The 16,192-nt window shown below is 39.5% G+C and overlaps 1 protein-coding gene across 1 annotated transcript in view; it reads right to left on the bottom strand.

The window, feature by feature from the left end:
- Positions 1–15,905, bottom strand: part of LOC117343099 — an 83,164-nt gene extending 67,259 nt beyond the window's left edge. The window contains exons 1-2 of the mRNA XM_033905412.1: positions 15,855–15,905; positions 11,732–12,035 (exon numbers count right to left, since the gene is read on the bottom strand). Coding sequence (XP_033761303.1) covers positions 11,732–12,035; positions 15,855–15,905 — 355 coding nt within the window. The remainder of the gene's footprint in view (positions 1–11,731; positions 12,036–15,854) is intronic.
- Between the last annotated feature and the right edge of the window lie 287 nt (positions 15,906–16,192).

The raw sequence follows: 16,192 nt of genomic DNA on the forward strand, positions 1-16,192 counted from the left end.
AATTATGAAACAATGCCACACTTCATTGAAGCGCGTCGGTTCGTTTAACTTCTCAATGCAAGTAGAGCTAGAAGCCTGAGTTTCGCATTTAATTTAAATGAGGCCCAAAAGGGGTTGTTTTCGTAAAGAAGCCCGTGATGTTTTTTTAGACAACAGCGATGTCGGAAATATGACCAGTATCATCTGATCAATTGTAATTGATATTGAAACAAAACATCTTCACACCCTTTAACTATTATTTGATGTGTAAAATATTCCGTATCGGACTATTGGCCCCATCCACATGACGAAGCTTCACCGGATGTAACAAAATGTAGGCCGATCGTAAAGTGTAGTTGTACATGTGAAAATACTGTTTAAAACTATTGTTATAGTCATTTGCCTTTCTTATATATTCTGCAATATAAACATTGATTAACTTTCATAATATGCATATTATTCAGACAATCCAAATTGTCTAAGTATGTACGTGCCGTTTTGTAATCTGGTGCATTCTAATAAAACATCGTCCAACCAATTATATCCGGAATTTGACAGGTCATTTTTCGATCAACTTCTCCAAACCGAACCCTCTATAAACCGAACAAATAATCATGTCCCATGCATGTTCGGTTTATAGAGGTTCCACTGTACAAAAAAACACCTGGGTATGCTAAACTACTCTAGATCTGGAGGCTGAGAATGCGGATGTAGACAGGGCAGCTAGAGTATACCATTATATATACGGCATTGGCATCAATGACGGGCACATCAAACTAATTTATAATTAGCATTCAAAACTTTGAATTACATGCTCATATCAGCTCAGACTTGTGGCGATTTCTTAATCGCTCATTCGAGTGAAACATGATTTTCATATAGCACTCTATGTTATATGTTTACACTCCATACTGTGTAGCTACAAATTATCTATAAAAAAACACATTCATTCACATGTACAGTTCAAATCAATTTGAAGTGGAAGTTTGTTTTTAACTTATATTTTTTTTGTAAGTACATTACATCAAATATTCTCCACAATAGTATATGTACCATATACATAACTGTAACTGCATGATACATATATGTATGTATGTTTAATGTTAATTTATGTTAGTGAGATCTGAATATAGCTATAGCTTACTTAATTTTGAAATTGATGATATCAAATCATCAATTTCAAAATTAGAATGCCCAACTGGATGAACTGTACATTTAGCAGCATTGAAACATATCTTAGTTAGCAAAGATGCAAGAGGTTGTCACTCTAAAAGCTAGAATTAGAGGCAATGTTTTTTTTGTGCAAGATCTAGACTACATTTCATTCATTTTATCCTATTGGGTTTATTTGGTATGGCAACGTTATGACTAATCAGCTAGGCCTAATAAAAATAGAATGATGTCAACAAATTACGGTAGATATAGGTCGGCTCTTATTTCTATTCTATTTTTCTGTACACTAGATCTATTTATTATAACAATCTAGATTTGAGATATAAAATTTGCATTTAATTATCGCATTGCATAGTATTCTGATCAGGTATATTACAATCACAAAAGAAAGTCTACGATGGTAAACAAGATAGATGAAATGTCTCGATGAACATACGGGTCACAAGGCAAAACTGACACAAAAACCAGCGACCGGGTCAAATGTCCGGATACATTTAAACTGTGATATTCCATTTAATAAAGCAAACACAATAATTAAAAGATATTTCTAATAAATGCTGCACACAAAGTGGCGTAAATGTACACGCTTTTAGCGTTTAAATAAAAAAATGAGTAAATAAATTAGGCCACTTATATTTTTTCCGGATTTAATATCCGGGCCGATTCAGTATGTTGTACAAACAATCTCCATAGATCTAAAAATAGCGCGGACAAACTGGCACTAGTTCTATCGATAATCTTTCAAAGTCCATATTTACACGTCAATCTTTCCCCATCACTTCAAAACTTCTACCTTCTACATCGAATATATGAATCCAAGGTAACTTGGCGTATTACCGGCATATTTGCAGTGTTGTGTATTTATTACACAATCGGAACCGAAGTGAAGTTACTATGTAGGTCAACCCTACGATAACATATAATATCCAGTATGGCAGGTTAGCTTTTAGCTTCAAAAGTAAACATCAAAAACACAAAAATATACTTAAACAATAAAATAAGAAAGAAATGATGTTATCATAATATGATTATGACTGATTTATAGGAACCATTTTAACTACAGTAATTATTTCACATCTTCCGTTCAGCAGAAGCAAAAATTGTGTATTGTAATATTGTTCAGAGAGCCCGGTAGAGGGCAGTACCTGTATTTTTACCACTGCCATTTCCCCTTTTTTATAGTGATCCCTATGACTCAGGGTTACCCCTGTGTCAAAAAAGTTTTTCAAGATGGCGCCACGACGGCCATCTTGGATTTCGGACCAAACCGAAAAATAACACACTTGGTCTGGATCATATCAGGATCATTTCAGGCAAGTTTCAGCTCAATAGCACTGGTGGAACTTAGGAATAAGTTTAAAATGTGTTTTTTCAAGATGGTGGCTATGGTGGCCATCTTGGATTTTGACTGACCCGACAAATAACAACACTTGGTCAGGATCATATCAGGATCATTTCAGGCAAGTTTCAGCTTAATAGCACTTGTGGAACTGGAGAAGAAGTTTAAAATGTGTTTTTCAAGATGGCGGCCACGGCGGCCATCTTGGATTTCAGACCGACCGGAAAAATAACAACACTTGGTCGGCATCATATCAGGATCATTTCAGGCAAGTTTCAGCCCAATAGCACTGGTGGAACATGAGAAGAAGTTTGAAATGTGTTTTTCAAGATGGCGGCCATCTTGGATTTCGGACCGACCTGAAAAATAACAACACTTGGTCAGGACCATCTCAGGATCATTTCTGGCAAGTTTCAGCTCAATAGCACTGGTTGAACATGAGAAGAAGTTTAAAATGTGTTTTCAAAATGGCGGCTATGGCGGCCATCTTGGATTTCGGACCGACCCGAAAAATAACAACACTTGGTCAGGGCCATCTCAGAATCATTTCTGGCAAGTTTCAGCTCAATCCCACTGGTGGATCTTGAGAAGAAGATTGAAATGTGAAAAGTTTACGGACGGCTGACGGCGGACGACGACGACGAACGAAGCACGATGGCTATAGGTCATCAAGACCCTTCAGGTCAGAAGACCTAACAAGAGATCCCAGAGGGATCTTGGTGCCCACCATGGAATGATCTTCATAGGTTCCATGTCAGATTGATCTTTTCTCTACTTTTCCCTTCATTTTACTAATCTGTGCAAATTGAGACATCCCTCCAGTACTTTTCAAACAAAGGAATCCTACAGTAGCTATATAAGAAATTTGAGATTTAACGATGGCTGTTTGTTTGCCAGGTTGTTTTCAGGACAGACTTGTCCAAAAATGCAACACAAGGGACCAAGGGGAACCTACTTATGAAATTTTAGAAAGATCCCTTCAGTACTTTCTCAGAAATAGTGATAACAAACTTCAATTGTCAAAATCCAAGATGGCTGCCTGTCGGCCATGTTATTTTCTGATTGGTCTCAAAACGCAATAAGCATAACTAGGCACCAAGGGAAACTTACATATGAAATTTCAGAAAGATCCATTCAGTACTTTCTCAGAAGTAGTGATAACAAACTTCAATTGTCAAAATCCAAGATGGCTGCCTGTCGGCCATGTTGTTTTCTGATTGGTCTCAAAACGCAATATGCATAACTAGGCACCAAGGGAAACCTACATATGAAATTTCAGAAAGATCCATTCAGTACTTTCTCAGAAATAGTGATAACACACTTCAATTGTCAAAATCCAAGATGGCTGCCTGTCGGCCATGTTGTTTTCTGATTGGTCTCAAAACGCAATATGCATAACTAGGCACCAAGGGAAACTTATATATGAAATTTCAGTAAGATCCATTCAGTACATTCTCAGAAATAGCGATAACAAACTTCAATTGTCAAAATCCAAGATGGCTGCCTGTCGGCCATGTTGTTATCCAATTGGTCTCAAAACGCAATATGCATAACTAGGCACCAAGGGGAACCTACATATGAAATTTCAGAAAGATCCCTTTAGTACTTTCTCAGAAATAGCGATAACAATCTTCAATTGTCAAAATCCAAGATGGCTGCCTGTCGGCCATGTTGTTTTCTGATTGGTCTCAAAATGCAATATGCATAACTAGGTACCAAGGGAAACTTACATATGAAATTTCAGTAAGATCCATTCAGTACATTCTCAGAAATAGCGATAACAAACTTCATTGTCAAAATCCAAGATGGCTGCCTGTCGGCCATGTTGATATCCCATTGGTCTCAAAACGCAATATGCATAACTAAGCACCAAGGGGAAACTTCATATGAAATTTGAGAAAGATCCATTCAGTACATTCTCAGAAATAGCGATAACAATAATTGTTTACGGACGGAGGGACAGAGGGACGGAGGGACGGGGGACGGAGGGACGGGGGACGGAGGGACGGACGGAGGGACGGACGGAGGGACGGACGGACAGACGGAGGGACGGACCACGGACGCAGGGCGATTTGAATAGCCCACCATCTGAAGATGGTGGGCTAAAAATCAATGTCATACATTGCATTGCATTTAGTTCCAGAAAAGAAGTAATTTATATCAATATTGCTAATTAATGGACACCTTTTGGGCCCCTTAGGCCCTCAGGGGGTCAGCCCCACCATTTGTTCAAATTTGGATCCCTACTCTATAAGGATGCTACCAGTCAAATATGAGTGATATCCATTGCTTAGATTCTGAGAAGAAGTTGTTTCTATCAATTTAGCCAAATTAACCCCTTTTGGCCCCGCCCCTCAGGCCCCCAGGGGGTCAGCCCCACCATTTTTACAATTTCTTATCCCCACCACATAAGAATGCTTCTGACCAAATTTGGTCAAATTCTGTTGAGCGGTTATGAAGGAGAAGTCGATTGTTGACAGATGGACGACGGACACCACAGTATGGCATAAGCTCACCTTGCTCCTTCGGACCAGGTGAGCTAATAAAACGGGATATTTTGAGCTAATAATACAGTGTGTCATGCACAACAATTGTTATGAGATTTGATCATATAATATGTTAATTATGATGAGATTTGATCATACAATATGTTAATTATTATGAGATTTGATCATACAATATGTTATAATTATTACCTAGGTATGAGATTTGATCATACATGTAATAATGACATGACAAACATAGTAACATTTAATAACCTGATCATATAAAACTAACAAGAGGCCCAAAGGGCCTGTATCGCTCAACCTGGATTTCACAAGATATGAAACAAGGGCCCAATGGGCCCAAATCGCTCACCTGCAATGCAGTGATCTTTTCATACATGGATCCTGCAGTTATTTGAAAGCATGCTACAGGACCAATATAATGTCTCTCTGCACTTTGGCTTTTCACTAAAAGTCATTTAAAGATTTAAGCATACTTGATCGACGTGACCTTGAATGTGAGTCAGGGTCATTCATTTGAAACAAGAGGCCCAAAGGGCCTTAACGGTCACCTGAGATTTGAAATATTTCGGCCCTTTTTGGCCCCACCCATCAGTCCTAATGGGGTCAGTCTATGAAGAGTATTTGATTCTAACATATAGTAGATAAGAAGATTTTTGAAATTTCAGTCAATTTGACCATTTTTGGCCCCACCCACCAGCCCCTGGGAGTCAACCAGGGCCAACATGTACATAACATCAAACTGTAATCCCATGCTGATAATTTGAACCAAGTTAGAATGAATTCCAATACAAATCCAACAAATAATAGTCAAAAATGTCATTTCCCTATATAAACTATAGTTAAGTTTACCCCCTCCCCAGGGGCAAACGTGAGACCCCAGGGTCATGCAATTCACAATTTTGGTAAAGCACCACAAGACCCTTTCATCTATAAAGAGTGTTTGACTCCACCATATCTGAGAGTAGAGAATAAGATTTTTGAAGTTTTAGTCAATTTGACCCTTTTTGGCCCCACCCCTCAGGCCCCTGGGGGGTGGGGACCATATAATTCACAATTTTGGTTGACCTTCAGCCATAGAAACTTTCTGCAAAATTTCATTGAATTTTGTTAAGTGGTTTTGGAGAAGAAGTCGAAAATGTAAAAAGTTTACGGACGCACGACGGACGACGCACGACGGACGACGACGGACAAAAGGCGATTAGAATAGGTCACTTGAGACTTCGTCTCAGGTGACCTAAAAACTTGGTAGCCCTTCACCCCAGCATGCTGCAGGCCAAATATTAGGTCTCTGGGACTGCTGGTTATTGAGTCGTTTAAAGATTTTAGCCTTTTTGACTCCTGTGACCTTGAATGAAGGTCAAGGTCATTCATTTGAACAACCTTGGGAGCCCTTTGCCCCAGCATGCTACAGGCCAAATATTAGGTCTCTGGGACTCTTGGTTATTGAGAAGAAGTCGTTCAAAGATTTTAGCCTTTTTGACTCCTGTGACCTTGAATGAAGGTCAAGGTCATTAATTTGAACAAACTTGGTAGCCCTTCAACCAAGCATGCTACAGACCCAATATCAAGTCCCTGGGTCTTTTGGCTATTTAGAAGAAGTTGTTTAATTTTTTTTTAGCATATTTGACCCCCGTGACCTTGAATGAAGGTCAAGGTCATTTATTTGAACAAACTTGGTAGCTCTTTACCCCAGCATGCTACAGACCCAATATCAACTCACTGGGCCTCTTGGTTATTGAGAAGAAGTCGTTTAACGATTTTAGCCTTTTTGACTCCTGTGACCTTGAATGAAGGTCAAGGTCATTTATTTGAACTAACTTGGTAGCCCTTTACCCCTGCATGCTACAGACCAAATATCAGGTCTCTGGGACTCTTGGTTATTGAGAAGAAGTCGTTTAAAGATTTTAGCCTTTTTGACTCCTGTGACCTTGAATGAAGGTCAAGGTCATTCATTTGAACAAACTTGGTAGCCCTTCACCCCAGCATGCTACAGACCCAATATCAAGTCCCTGGGTCTTTTGGCTATTTAGAAGAAGTTGTTTAATTTTTTTTAGCATATTTGACTCATGTGACCTTGAATGAAGGTCAAGGTCATTCATTTGAACAAACTTGGTAGCCCTTCACCCCAGCATGCTACAGACCCAATATCAACTCCCTGGGCCTCTTGGTTATTGAGAAGAAGTCGTTTAAAGATTTTAGCCTTTTGACTCCTGTGACCTTGAATGAAGGTCAAGGTCATTCATTTGAACAAATTTGGTAGCCTTTTACCCCAGCATACTACAGACCCAATATCAACTCCCTGGGCCTCTTGGTTATTGAGAAGAAGTTGTTTAAAGATTTTAGCCTTTTTGACCCCTGTGACCTTGAATGAAGGTCAACGTTATTCATTTGAACAAACTTGGTAGCCCTTCACCCCAGCATGCTACAGGCCCAATATTAGGTCTCTGGGCCTTTTGGTTATTGAGAAGAAGTTGTTTGAATGGAAAGTTGACGCCGAAGGGCAAGTGAGCTAACAAGAATGATGATGAAGTATATTTGCAGGGCTCGACAATTACGCTTGTCCGACTTGTCCGTACCAGTACAAATCTCTGTCGGACAATGATTTTTAGCAGAAACTATGCTTTTAGAAATGGCAAAAAAGATTAAAATGTCTTTCTTACAAAATTCAAGAGTTGTTCATTTCGTTTTTCAATAAAATGTGACTTCAAAGAGATCGATTGAACTGCGATGGCCACATTCTGGATTCAGGGAGGTAAGCTATTGGTATGTTATGTAAAAACCCAGATGTGTTCCGAATATGATAATCTGAATCGCTGTTGCGTTTGTATCAAAGAGATCGGGGTAAACCCAGATGTGTTCCGAACATGAAAATCTGAATCGCTGTTGCGTTTGTATTTAAGAGATCGCCCTATATATAAGCGTTTACATGACAAAGATTGATCTGACTGTTTATAACAGGTGTAATATGGATTTGACGAAATTTGGGTTCAGCGTTGCATTATAATGAAAAAATCACTGTAATAATAAATAAAGACAACTGACACAGTTTTAAAGAGTTAACTTAATTAGGGCTTTTCACCTAAGTGGTGAAAAGACCTATTGTTTCTGTTATGTTTATTATTATTCTTCTTCTTCTGCATTTTATTTTGTCACACAAGTTGTGGGAAAATGGTAAAAGGTATGCCAAGTCTGGTATGCCTATTGTATATGGCATGAGTTGAAGGGGTGACAGCAACATCTTCAAGTAGGTCAAGAAACCAAGATGGCCGCCATGACGTCATACCTCAAAAGTTTAAAATGGCCATAACTCGAAAAGTATTCAAGAAACAAGAGTCATGTTATGATATTATGTTACAGTACCTTTGGGGCTAATTTTTATAAAATTACAAGTTAAAGGTCAGAGGTCAAATAAAAAAGCTCGCCTGGGGGTCAAGTTAGTCTATTTTTAGAAAATCTTCATTTTTCAATCTTTTTCCAAAAAAAATTCTTAGTATGATGTAGAATGTCATTCTGATGAATTTGACGTTTTCAGTTTTTCTGTGACACATACGGTTTCTGTTGTACGCCATTTTGAATTTCCCCCTATATGTTCTATATTAAAAAATAGTTTTACATTTTAAACTTCTTCTCAAGTTCCACAAGTGGCATTCAGCTCAATCTTAGCTGAAATAATCCTTGGATTGTCCTGGCCAAGTTATGTTATTTTTTAAGTTGATTTGAAATCCAAGATGGCCACCATGACGTCATGTATTAAAAAGCTTAAAATGCCCATAATCAAAAAAGTATTCATTTTACGGGGGTCATGTAATTATGTTATTTGTAGTTAATGCCTGGCTCTAGCTTTTACTCACTAAAAGTTTTAGGGTCAGCCAGGTCAAATAAAAGCGTACGCTATGGGGTCAAATAAGTCTATTTTTAGAAAATCTTCATTTTTCAATCTTTTTCCAAAAAACATTCTTAGTATGATGTAGAATGTCATTCTGATGAATTTGACGTTTTCAGTTTTTCTGTGACACATACGGTTTCTGTTATACGCCATTTTGAATTTCCCCCTATATATTCTATATTAAAAATAGTTTTACATTTTAAACTTCTTCTCAAGTTCCACAAGTGGCATTCAGCTCAATCTTAGCTGAAATAATCCTTGGATTGTCCTGGCTAAGTTATGTTATTTTTTAAGTTGATTTGAAATCCAAGATGGCCGCCATGACGTCATGTATTAAAAAGCTTAAAATGCCCATAATTAAAAAAGTATTCATTTTACAGGGGTCGGGTAATTTTGTTATTTGTAGTTAATGCCTGGCTATAGCTTTTACTCACTAAAAGTTTTAGGGTCAGCCGGGTTAAATAAAAGCGTTTGCTATGGGGTCAAATAAGTCTATTTTTAGAAAATCTTCATTTTTCAATCTTTTTCCAAAAAAAGTTCTCAGTATGATGCAGCATGTTTTTTGATGATTTTGATGTTTTTAGTGTTTCGGTAACATTTGCCATTAATGCGGTACGAAATTTTGAATTAATCTGGCATCTGAGATATAACGTTAGATGGACGAGGGGAGATAACTCATACAATGTGCTGTACGAGTTACCTCCCCTCGTCCAACATTTGTTGAAACGTTTTATTTAATGATGGCAGATTTATTCAAAACTAGAATGTGGATGACCATCAAGTGTTCTTAAATAATTTTTTTAACCTTTGGAAATACCAAGCCTTTAGGTCATTTATGCCAAGAAGGTGAAAAGCCCGTCAAATTGTTAGCCAACAATTTCTAGTTTATTTCATTATTATAATATGATTATCATAATGGCAAACATTTTTCTGCAAGCTAGTGGGAAAAGCTTGGACAAGTGCATTTGGCTGTCGGACAAGTAGATTTTAGAATCACTTGCCCAAGCGGACAAGTGTGAAAAAATAATATTGTAGAGCCCTGATTTGTCACTGGTATTGCTTTGTCATGGTCAGGGTCAGTTCCTTCCTTCATAAAATTTTGAATCCTTACCAAAAAGGATGCTACCAGTCAAACATGAGCTTTTTTCAGAGAAGTTGATCATATCAATTTAGCCAAATTGACCCCTTTTAGCTCCACCCCTCAGTCACCTGGTGGGGTCAACCCTAAGATTTGTACAACTTTGAATCCCCATCCCATGACCATGCTACCATACAAATGTGAGTAATATCCATTGCTTAGTTTCAGAGAAGAAGTTATTTATATCAATTTAATCAAATTGACCCCTTTTGGTCCTGCCCCTCAGCCCCCAGGGGGTTGGTTCAACTATTTGTACAATTTTGAATCCCCACCCAATAGTGATGCTACCAGGCAAATAGGAACAATATCCTTTGCTTGGTTTCAGAGAAGAAGTCAATAATATTAATATAGCCACCCCTTTTAGCCCCACCCCTTAAGACCCCTGGGGGGTCAGCCCATCAATTGTACACTTCTGAATCCCCACCCAATATTGAAGTTAATAGGCAAATATGAGCGATATCCATTGCTTGGTTTCAGAGAAGAAGTCGTTCATATAAATATAGCCAAACTGACCACATTTGGCCCCGCCCCTCAGACCCCTGGAGGGTCAGCCCCATCATTTGTCCAATTTTAAATCCCAACCCAATAGTGATGCTACCAGGCAAATAGGAACAATATCCTTTGCTCGGTTTCAGAGAAGTCGTTAATATTAATATAGCCAAATAAACCCCTTTTGGCCCAACCCCTCAAGACCCCAGGGGGGTCAGCCCAATCAATTGTACAGTTTTTAATCCCCTGAAGCTACTAGGCAAATATGAGCAATATCCATTGCTCGGTATCAAAGAAGTCGTTTATATCAATATAGCCCAATTGACCAAATTTGGCCCCGCCCCTCAGGCCCCTGGGGGGTCCGCCCCACCATCTGTACAATTTTGAATCCCCACCCAATAGTGATGCTACCAGGCAAATAAATAGGAACAATATCCATTGATCGAATTCAGAGAATAAGTCGTTTATTATCAATATAGCCCAATTGACCACAGTTGGCCCCGCTCCTCAGGCCCCTGGGGGGTCAGCCCCATCATTTGTACAATTTTGAATCCCCACCTCATAGTGATGTTACCAGGCAAATATGAGCGATATCCATAGCTTGGTTTCATAGAAGAAGTTGTTAATATCAATACAGCCAAATTGGCCAATTTTGGCCCCGCCCCTCAGGCCCCTGGGGGGTCAGCCCCACCATTTGTACAATGTTTAGTTGCCACCCCATAGGGATGCTTCTGACCAAATTTTGTCAAATTCTGATCAGTAGTTATGAAGAAGAAGTCAATTGTTGACGGACGGACGGACGACGGACGCAACGGTATGGCATAAGCTCACCTTGGTCCTTCGGACCAGGTGAGCTTAAAAAATCACATTTTTTTTTCTGCATGATTTTGCCATAACATCACTCCAAGACCTCTAATGAATCTTTAAACTAAATTAGAAGGGCATGAGGTGTATACTTTTGGACTTACAAGCTTTCCAAAAACGCCGACGCCAATGCCAACGCGGACGTGGCCGCAGGGGTGACAGCATTAGCTCTCGGTACTCATAACCGGTGAGCTAAAAACAACATTTATAGGAAGTCAAACTCTACCTTTAGTAAATATCACATATATGTATATACTTTCCTCAGCACACATAGCTAGGTCATTAATTAGTCACACTACCAACCTGTCATTTTAATCTCAACCTATACATAAACTTACTTAAAATCAACAAACCTTCTAATTGGATCGCCTGGATTTCATCAGCTGTAGCTTGAATAATCTTTGCGGCACGAGCATCAATTTTCTTGACGGCTTCATACAGCGTAGTGTAGGATCCATAATATATATGTTCTTTTTTAATCAGTTCTGTACAAATCTGAATAAAATTGATGTCTTTTCTCTCTAGGAAATTTTTCTCCAAGAGGGAATGTAATGACCCGACAAAAACATCCCAGTCTGATTTATCAAGATCTGGACTGATGTAATTTGCAACATCATTGACCATACGATAATGCAGACTCTCCAACTGTTTGGAAATCTGTAAAAATGACAAACAGATAGAGAGGTTAGTATTTTATTCATTATGAAAACTATTCTCCCTTCCCCATTTCCCGTAGTATTCTCCCTTCCCCAACTATAACTCTCTAAATATTCACCATTCCCCAACACCCTAAATATCCTCTCTTCCCTAACTCCCTACCTATTCTCCCTTCCCAAACTCCCTAAATATTCTCCCTTCCCCAACTCCCTAAATATTCTCCCTTCCCAACTCCCTCGATATTCTCCCTTCCCCAATTCCCTAAATATTCTCCCTTCCCCAACTCCCTAAATATTCCCCCCCCCCCCCCCTTACCCCCTGAATATTTTCCCTTCCCTAACTCCCTAAATATTCTCCCTTCCCTAACTCCCTACATATTTTCCCCTCCCCAACTCCCTCAGTATTCTCCCTTCCCCAACTCCCTAAATATTCTCCCTTCCCCAAATCACTACATATTTTCCCCTCCCCAACTCCCTCAGAATTCTCCCTTCCCAAACTCCCTTCCCCAACATCCCTAAATATTCTCCCTTCCCCAACTCCCTCGGTATTCTCCCTTCCCCAATTTCCTAAATATTCTCCCTACCCCAACTCCCTAAATATTCTCCCCCCCCCCCCCCTTACCCCCTTAATATTTTCCCTTTCCCTTCTCCCTCAATATTCTACCTTCCCAAACTCCCTAAATATTCTCCCTTCCCCAACTCCTCAGTATTCTCCCTTCCCCAACTCCCTAAATATTCTCCCTTCCCCCTTTACCCCCTTAATATTTTCCCTTTCCCTTCTCCCTCAATATTCTCCCTTCCCAAACTCCCTAAATATTCTCCCTTCTGCAACTCCCTCAGAATTCTCCCATCCCAAACTCCCTAAATATTCTCCCTTCTGCAACTCCTCAGTATTCTCCCTTCCACAACTCCCTAAATATTCTCCCTTCCCCAACTCCCTCAATATTCTCCCTTCCCTAACTCCCTACATATTTTCCCCTCCCCAACTCCCTCAGAATTCTCCCTTCCCAAACTTACTACATATTGTCCCTTCCCCAACTCCCTAAATATTCTCCCTTCCCCAACTCCCTCGGTATTCTCCCTTCCCCAATTCCCTAAATATTCTCCCTTCCCCAACTCCCCCACCCCTTACCCCCTTAATATTTGTCCTTTCCCTTCTCCCTCAATATTCTCCCTTTCCCAACTCCAACAGTATTCTCCCTTCCCCAACTCTCTAAAGAGTCTAGCCCGGCCCCACGCCCTAAAGATTCTCCCTTCCTCCCTAACTCCAACAGGATCTCCCGGCCTCCCCAACTCCCCTGAAGAGAGGCGCCCTTCCCCAACTCCCTAAATATTCTCCCTTCCCCAACTCCCTAAATATTCTCCCTTCCCCAACTCTCTAAATATTCTCCCTTCCACAACTCCCTAAATATTCTCCCTTCCTAAACTCCCTAAATATTCTCCCTTCCTAAACTCCCTAAATATTCTCCCTTTCCCTAACCCCTAAATATTTTCACATCCTGAACTCCCTAAATATTCTCCCTTCCCAAACTCCCTAAATATTCTCCCTTCTGCAACTCCCTCAGAATTCTCCCTTCCCCAACTCCCTACATATTCTACCCTCCCCAACTCCCTAAATATTCTCCCTTCCCCAACTCCCTCGGTATTCTCCCTTCCCCAACTCCCTAAATATTCTCCCTTCCCTAACTCCCTATATATTTTCCCCTCCCCAACTCCCTCAGAATTCTCCCTTCCCCAACTCCCTAAATATTCTCCCTTCCCAACTCCCTAAATATCCCCCCCCCCCCCCCCTTACCTCCTTAATATTTTCCCTTTCCCTTCTCCCTCAATATTCTCCCTTCCCCAACTCCAACAGTATTCTCCCTTCCCCAACTCTCTAAATATTCTCCCTTCCTAAACTCCCTAAATATTCTCCCTTCCCTAACCCCTAAATATTCTCCCATCCTGAACTCCCTAAATATTCTCCCTTCCCCTACTCCCACAGTATTCTCCCTTCTCCTAACTCCCTTAATATATTCCCTTTCCCCTAAATATTCTCCCTTCCCCTAACCCCTAAATATTCTCCCATCCTAAACTCCCTAAATATTCTCCCATCCTGAACTCCCTAAATATTCTCCCTTCCCTATACTCCCACAGTATATCCTTCCCAAACTCCCTAAATATTCCCCCTTCCCCTATCCCCTAAATATTCTCCCTTTCCCAACTCCCTCAGTTTTGTTCTTTCCGAACTCCCTCAGTATTCTCCCTTCCCCAACTCCCTCAGTATTCTCCATTCCCCGACTCCCAAAATATTCCCCTGCCCCGACCCCTACGGTATTTCCCCTTCCTTAACTCCCTAAACATTTTCTCTTCTCCAACTCCCTCAGTATTATCTCTCCCAAACCTCCCTAAGTATTCTCCTTTTCCAAACTACTTAAATATTTTCCCTTCTCCAACTCCCTCAGTATTCTCCCGTTTCCAACTCCTAAATGTTCTCTTTTTCCAAACTCTCTCAGTATTCTCCCTTCCCAACTCCCTAAATATTCTCTCTTCCCTAACTCCCTCAGTATTCTCCCTTCCCAAACAAACTCTCTTTCCAAACAACTTCAGTTCAGTATTCTCCCTTTCCCAACTCCTTCAGTATTATCTATTGAATTGCATTATCAAAGACTAATTATTATACTGATCTACAAACAACTGTCAATTATACGATTGTGTAATAAAATAGTATTGTTATTCACATGGTTCTATTAAAATTGTTTAACATGACAGGTTAAATTTTTATTTAACATTTACAATGTATTTTTACATTTAAGACGTAATCTGTGCACTTAAGTATACATGTAATTCAATTAGAAACAGAAATAACAAGAACACATATAATTGTTGATATGTTGAATTCATGACAGCACCTAGTCATAGTTACAACTTTTGGGTATGAATTAAATGAACAATGGAAATACCAAACACAAACAAAGTTCTTTCAACGAAAAATTAGAGCTATACAATTATAATTATGATGATTTATATTGTGTTTTTTGTATTATGAGCCGCCTGTCAAAGGATCATATACATACTGTATTATAATAACATTGTCAGCATAAATGTGTGCGTGTTTATATATATATATGTGTGTGTGTTTCATCTCTACAATGTAAGAAGTTTTACAGTTTTGAACAATATATACTTTTGACAGACACATTGTACGCTGAATGTCTGCATACATAACAGGAGTTATCATACATGCCATACCTCCCGGCGTGAGACAAAATCTCCCTTATTTTCAAGTCATTTATTTCCTCCCGGGAGGAGAGCCCAAATTCCCGTATTTTGTAATTCCCTCCGGTATTTTTGCCGCCGCCATTTTTGTTTACAATATTCAATAGTTTTTCTCAAGATTAAAATAATCATCAATCTCCCTTATTGGTCTCCCAAAAATATGGCATGTATGCATCGTGATAAGTAGATGCATACTTACACCTCTACTAACTAGTGTTAAGTCCCCATTAGTGTCCACTTCCCTGGATGAAGCTCTATTCAATCAAACCATACTATATTTTACTTCCATATAAATACCGAATATACCCCCACCCCCCTTCAAAGATAATATAACACAACTCACACTAGCTTCTTCAGCCATCTTTTGGATTATTACACTGTAAGCATGTTGTTATGTCATCTGAAAAAACATGTACACACCAAGTTAATAACAGTTTAAACAAATGTTCACATGTGATACAACAATTACAATTATACTATCTTCAGTCAAGATAAACCTGCTTATAGTCTCCCAATAAAAACAAGAGGCCCATGGGCCTTGATGGAAATCTGACTCATGTACTTTCGTGGCATATACATCCTCAGTAGCAAGCATGGTGGCACTGTTTGCCATGGCAGGCTCTCAATTGGCAGCCGTCTTGGATTTCAGACAGAGCCAAAAAATAACAACACTTGGACAGGACCATCTCAGGATCATTTCAGGTAAGTTAGAGCTGAATCCAAATAGAGGAACTTGAGACGAAGTTTGAAATAGGTGTTGTTCAGGAAAACTATGATTGCACAATAATGATACAAAATGGCGGCCATGGCTGCCATGTCAAAGTTTTTACGAGGCCGAAAAATAACAACACTTTATTGACCCCCCCTTACTTAACATCCTCACTAATATCCAGATCAACA

This window comes from Pecten maximus, chromosome 2 (genome assembly GCF_902652985.1).
Source record: "Pecten maximus chromosome 2, xPecMax1.1, whole genome shotgun sequence".
Classification (NCBI taxonomy): Eukaryota; Metazoa; Mollusca; class Bivalvia; order Pectinida; family Pectinidae; genus Pecten; species Pecten maximus.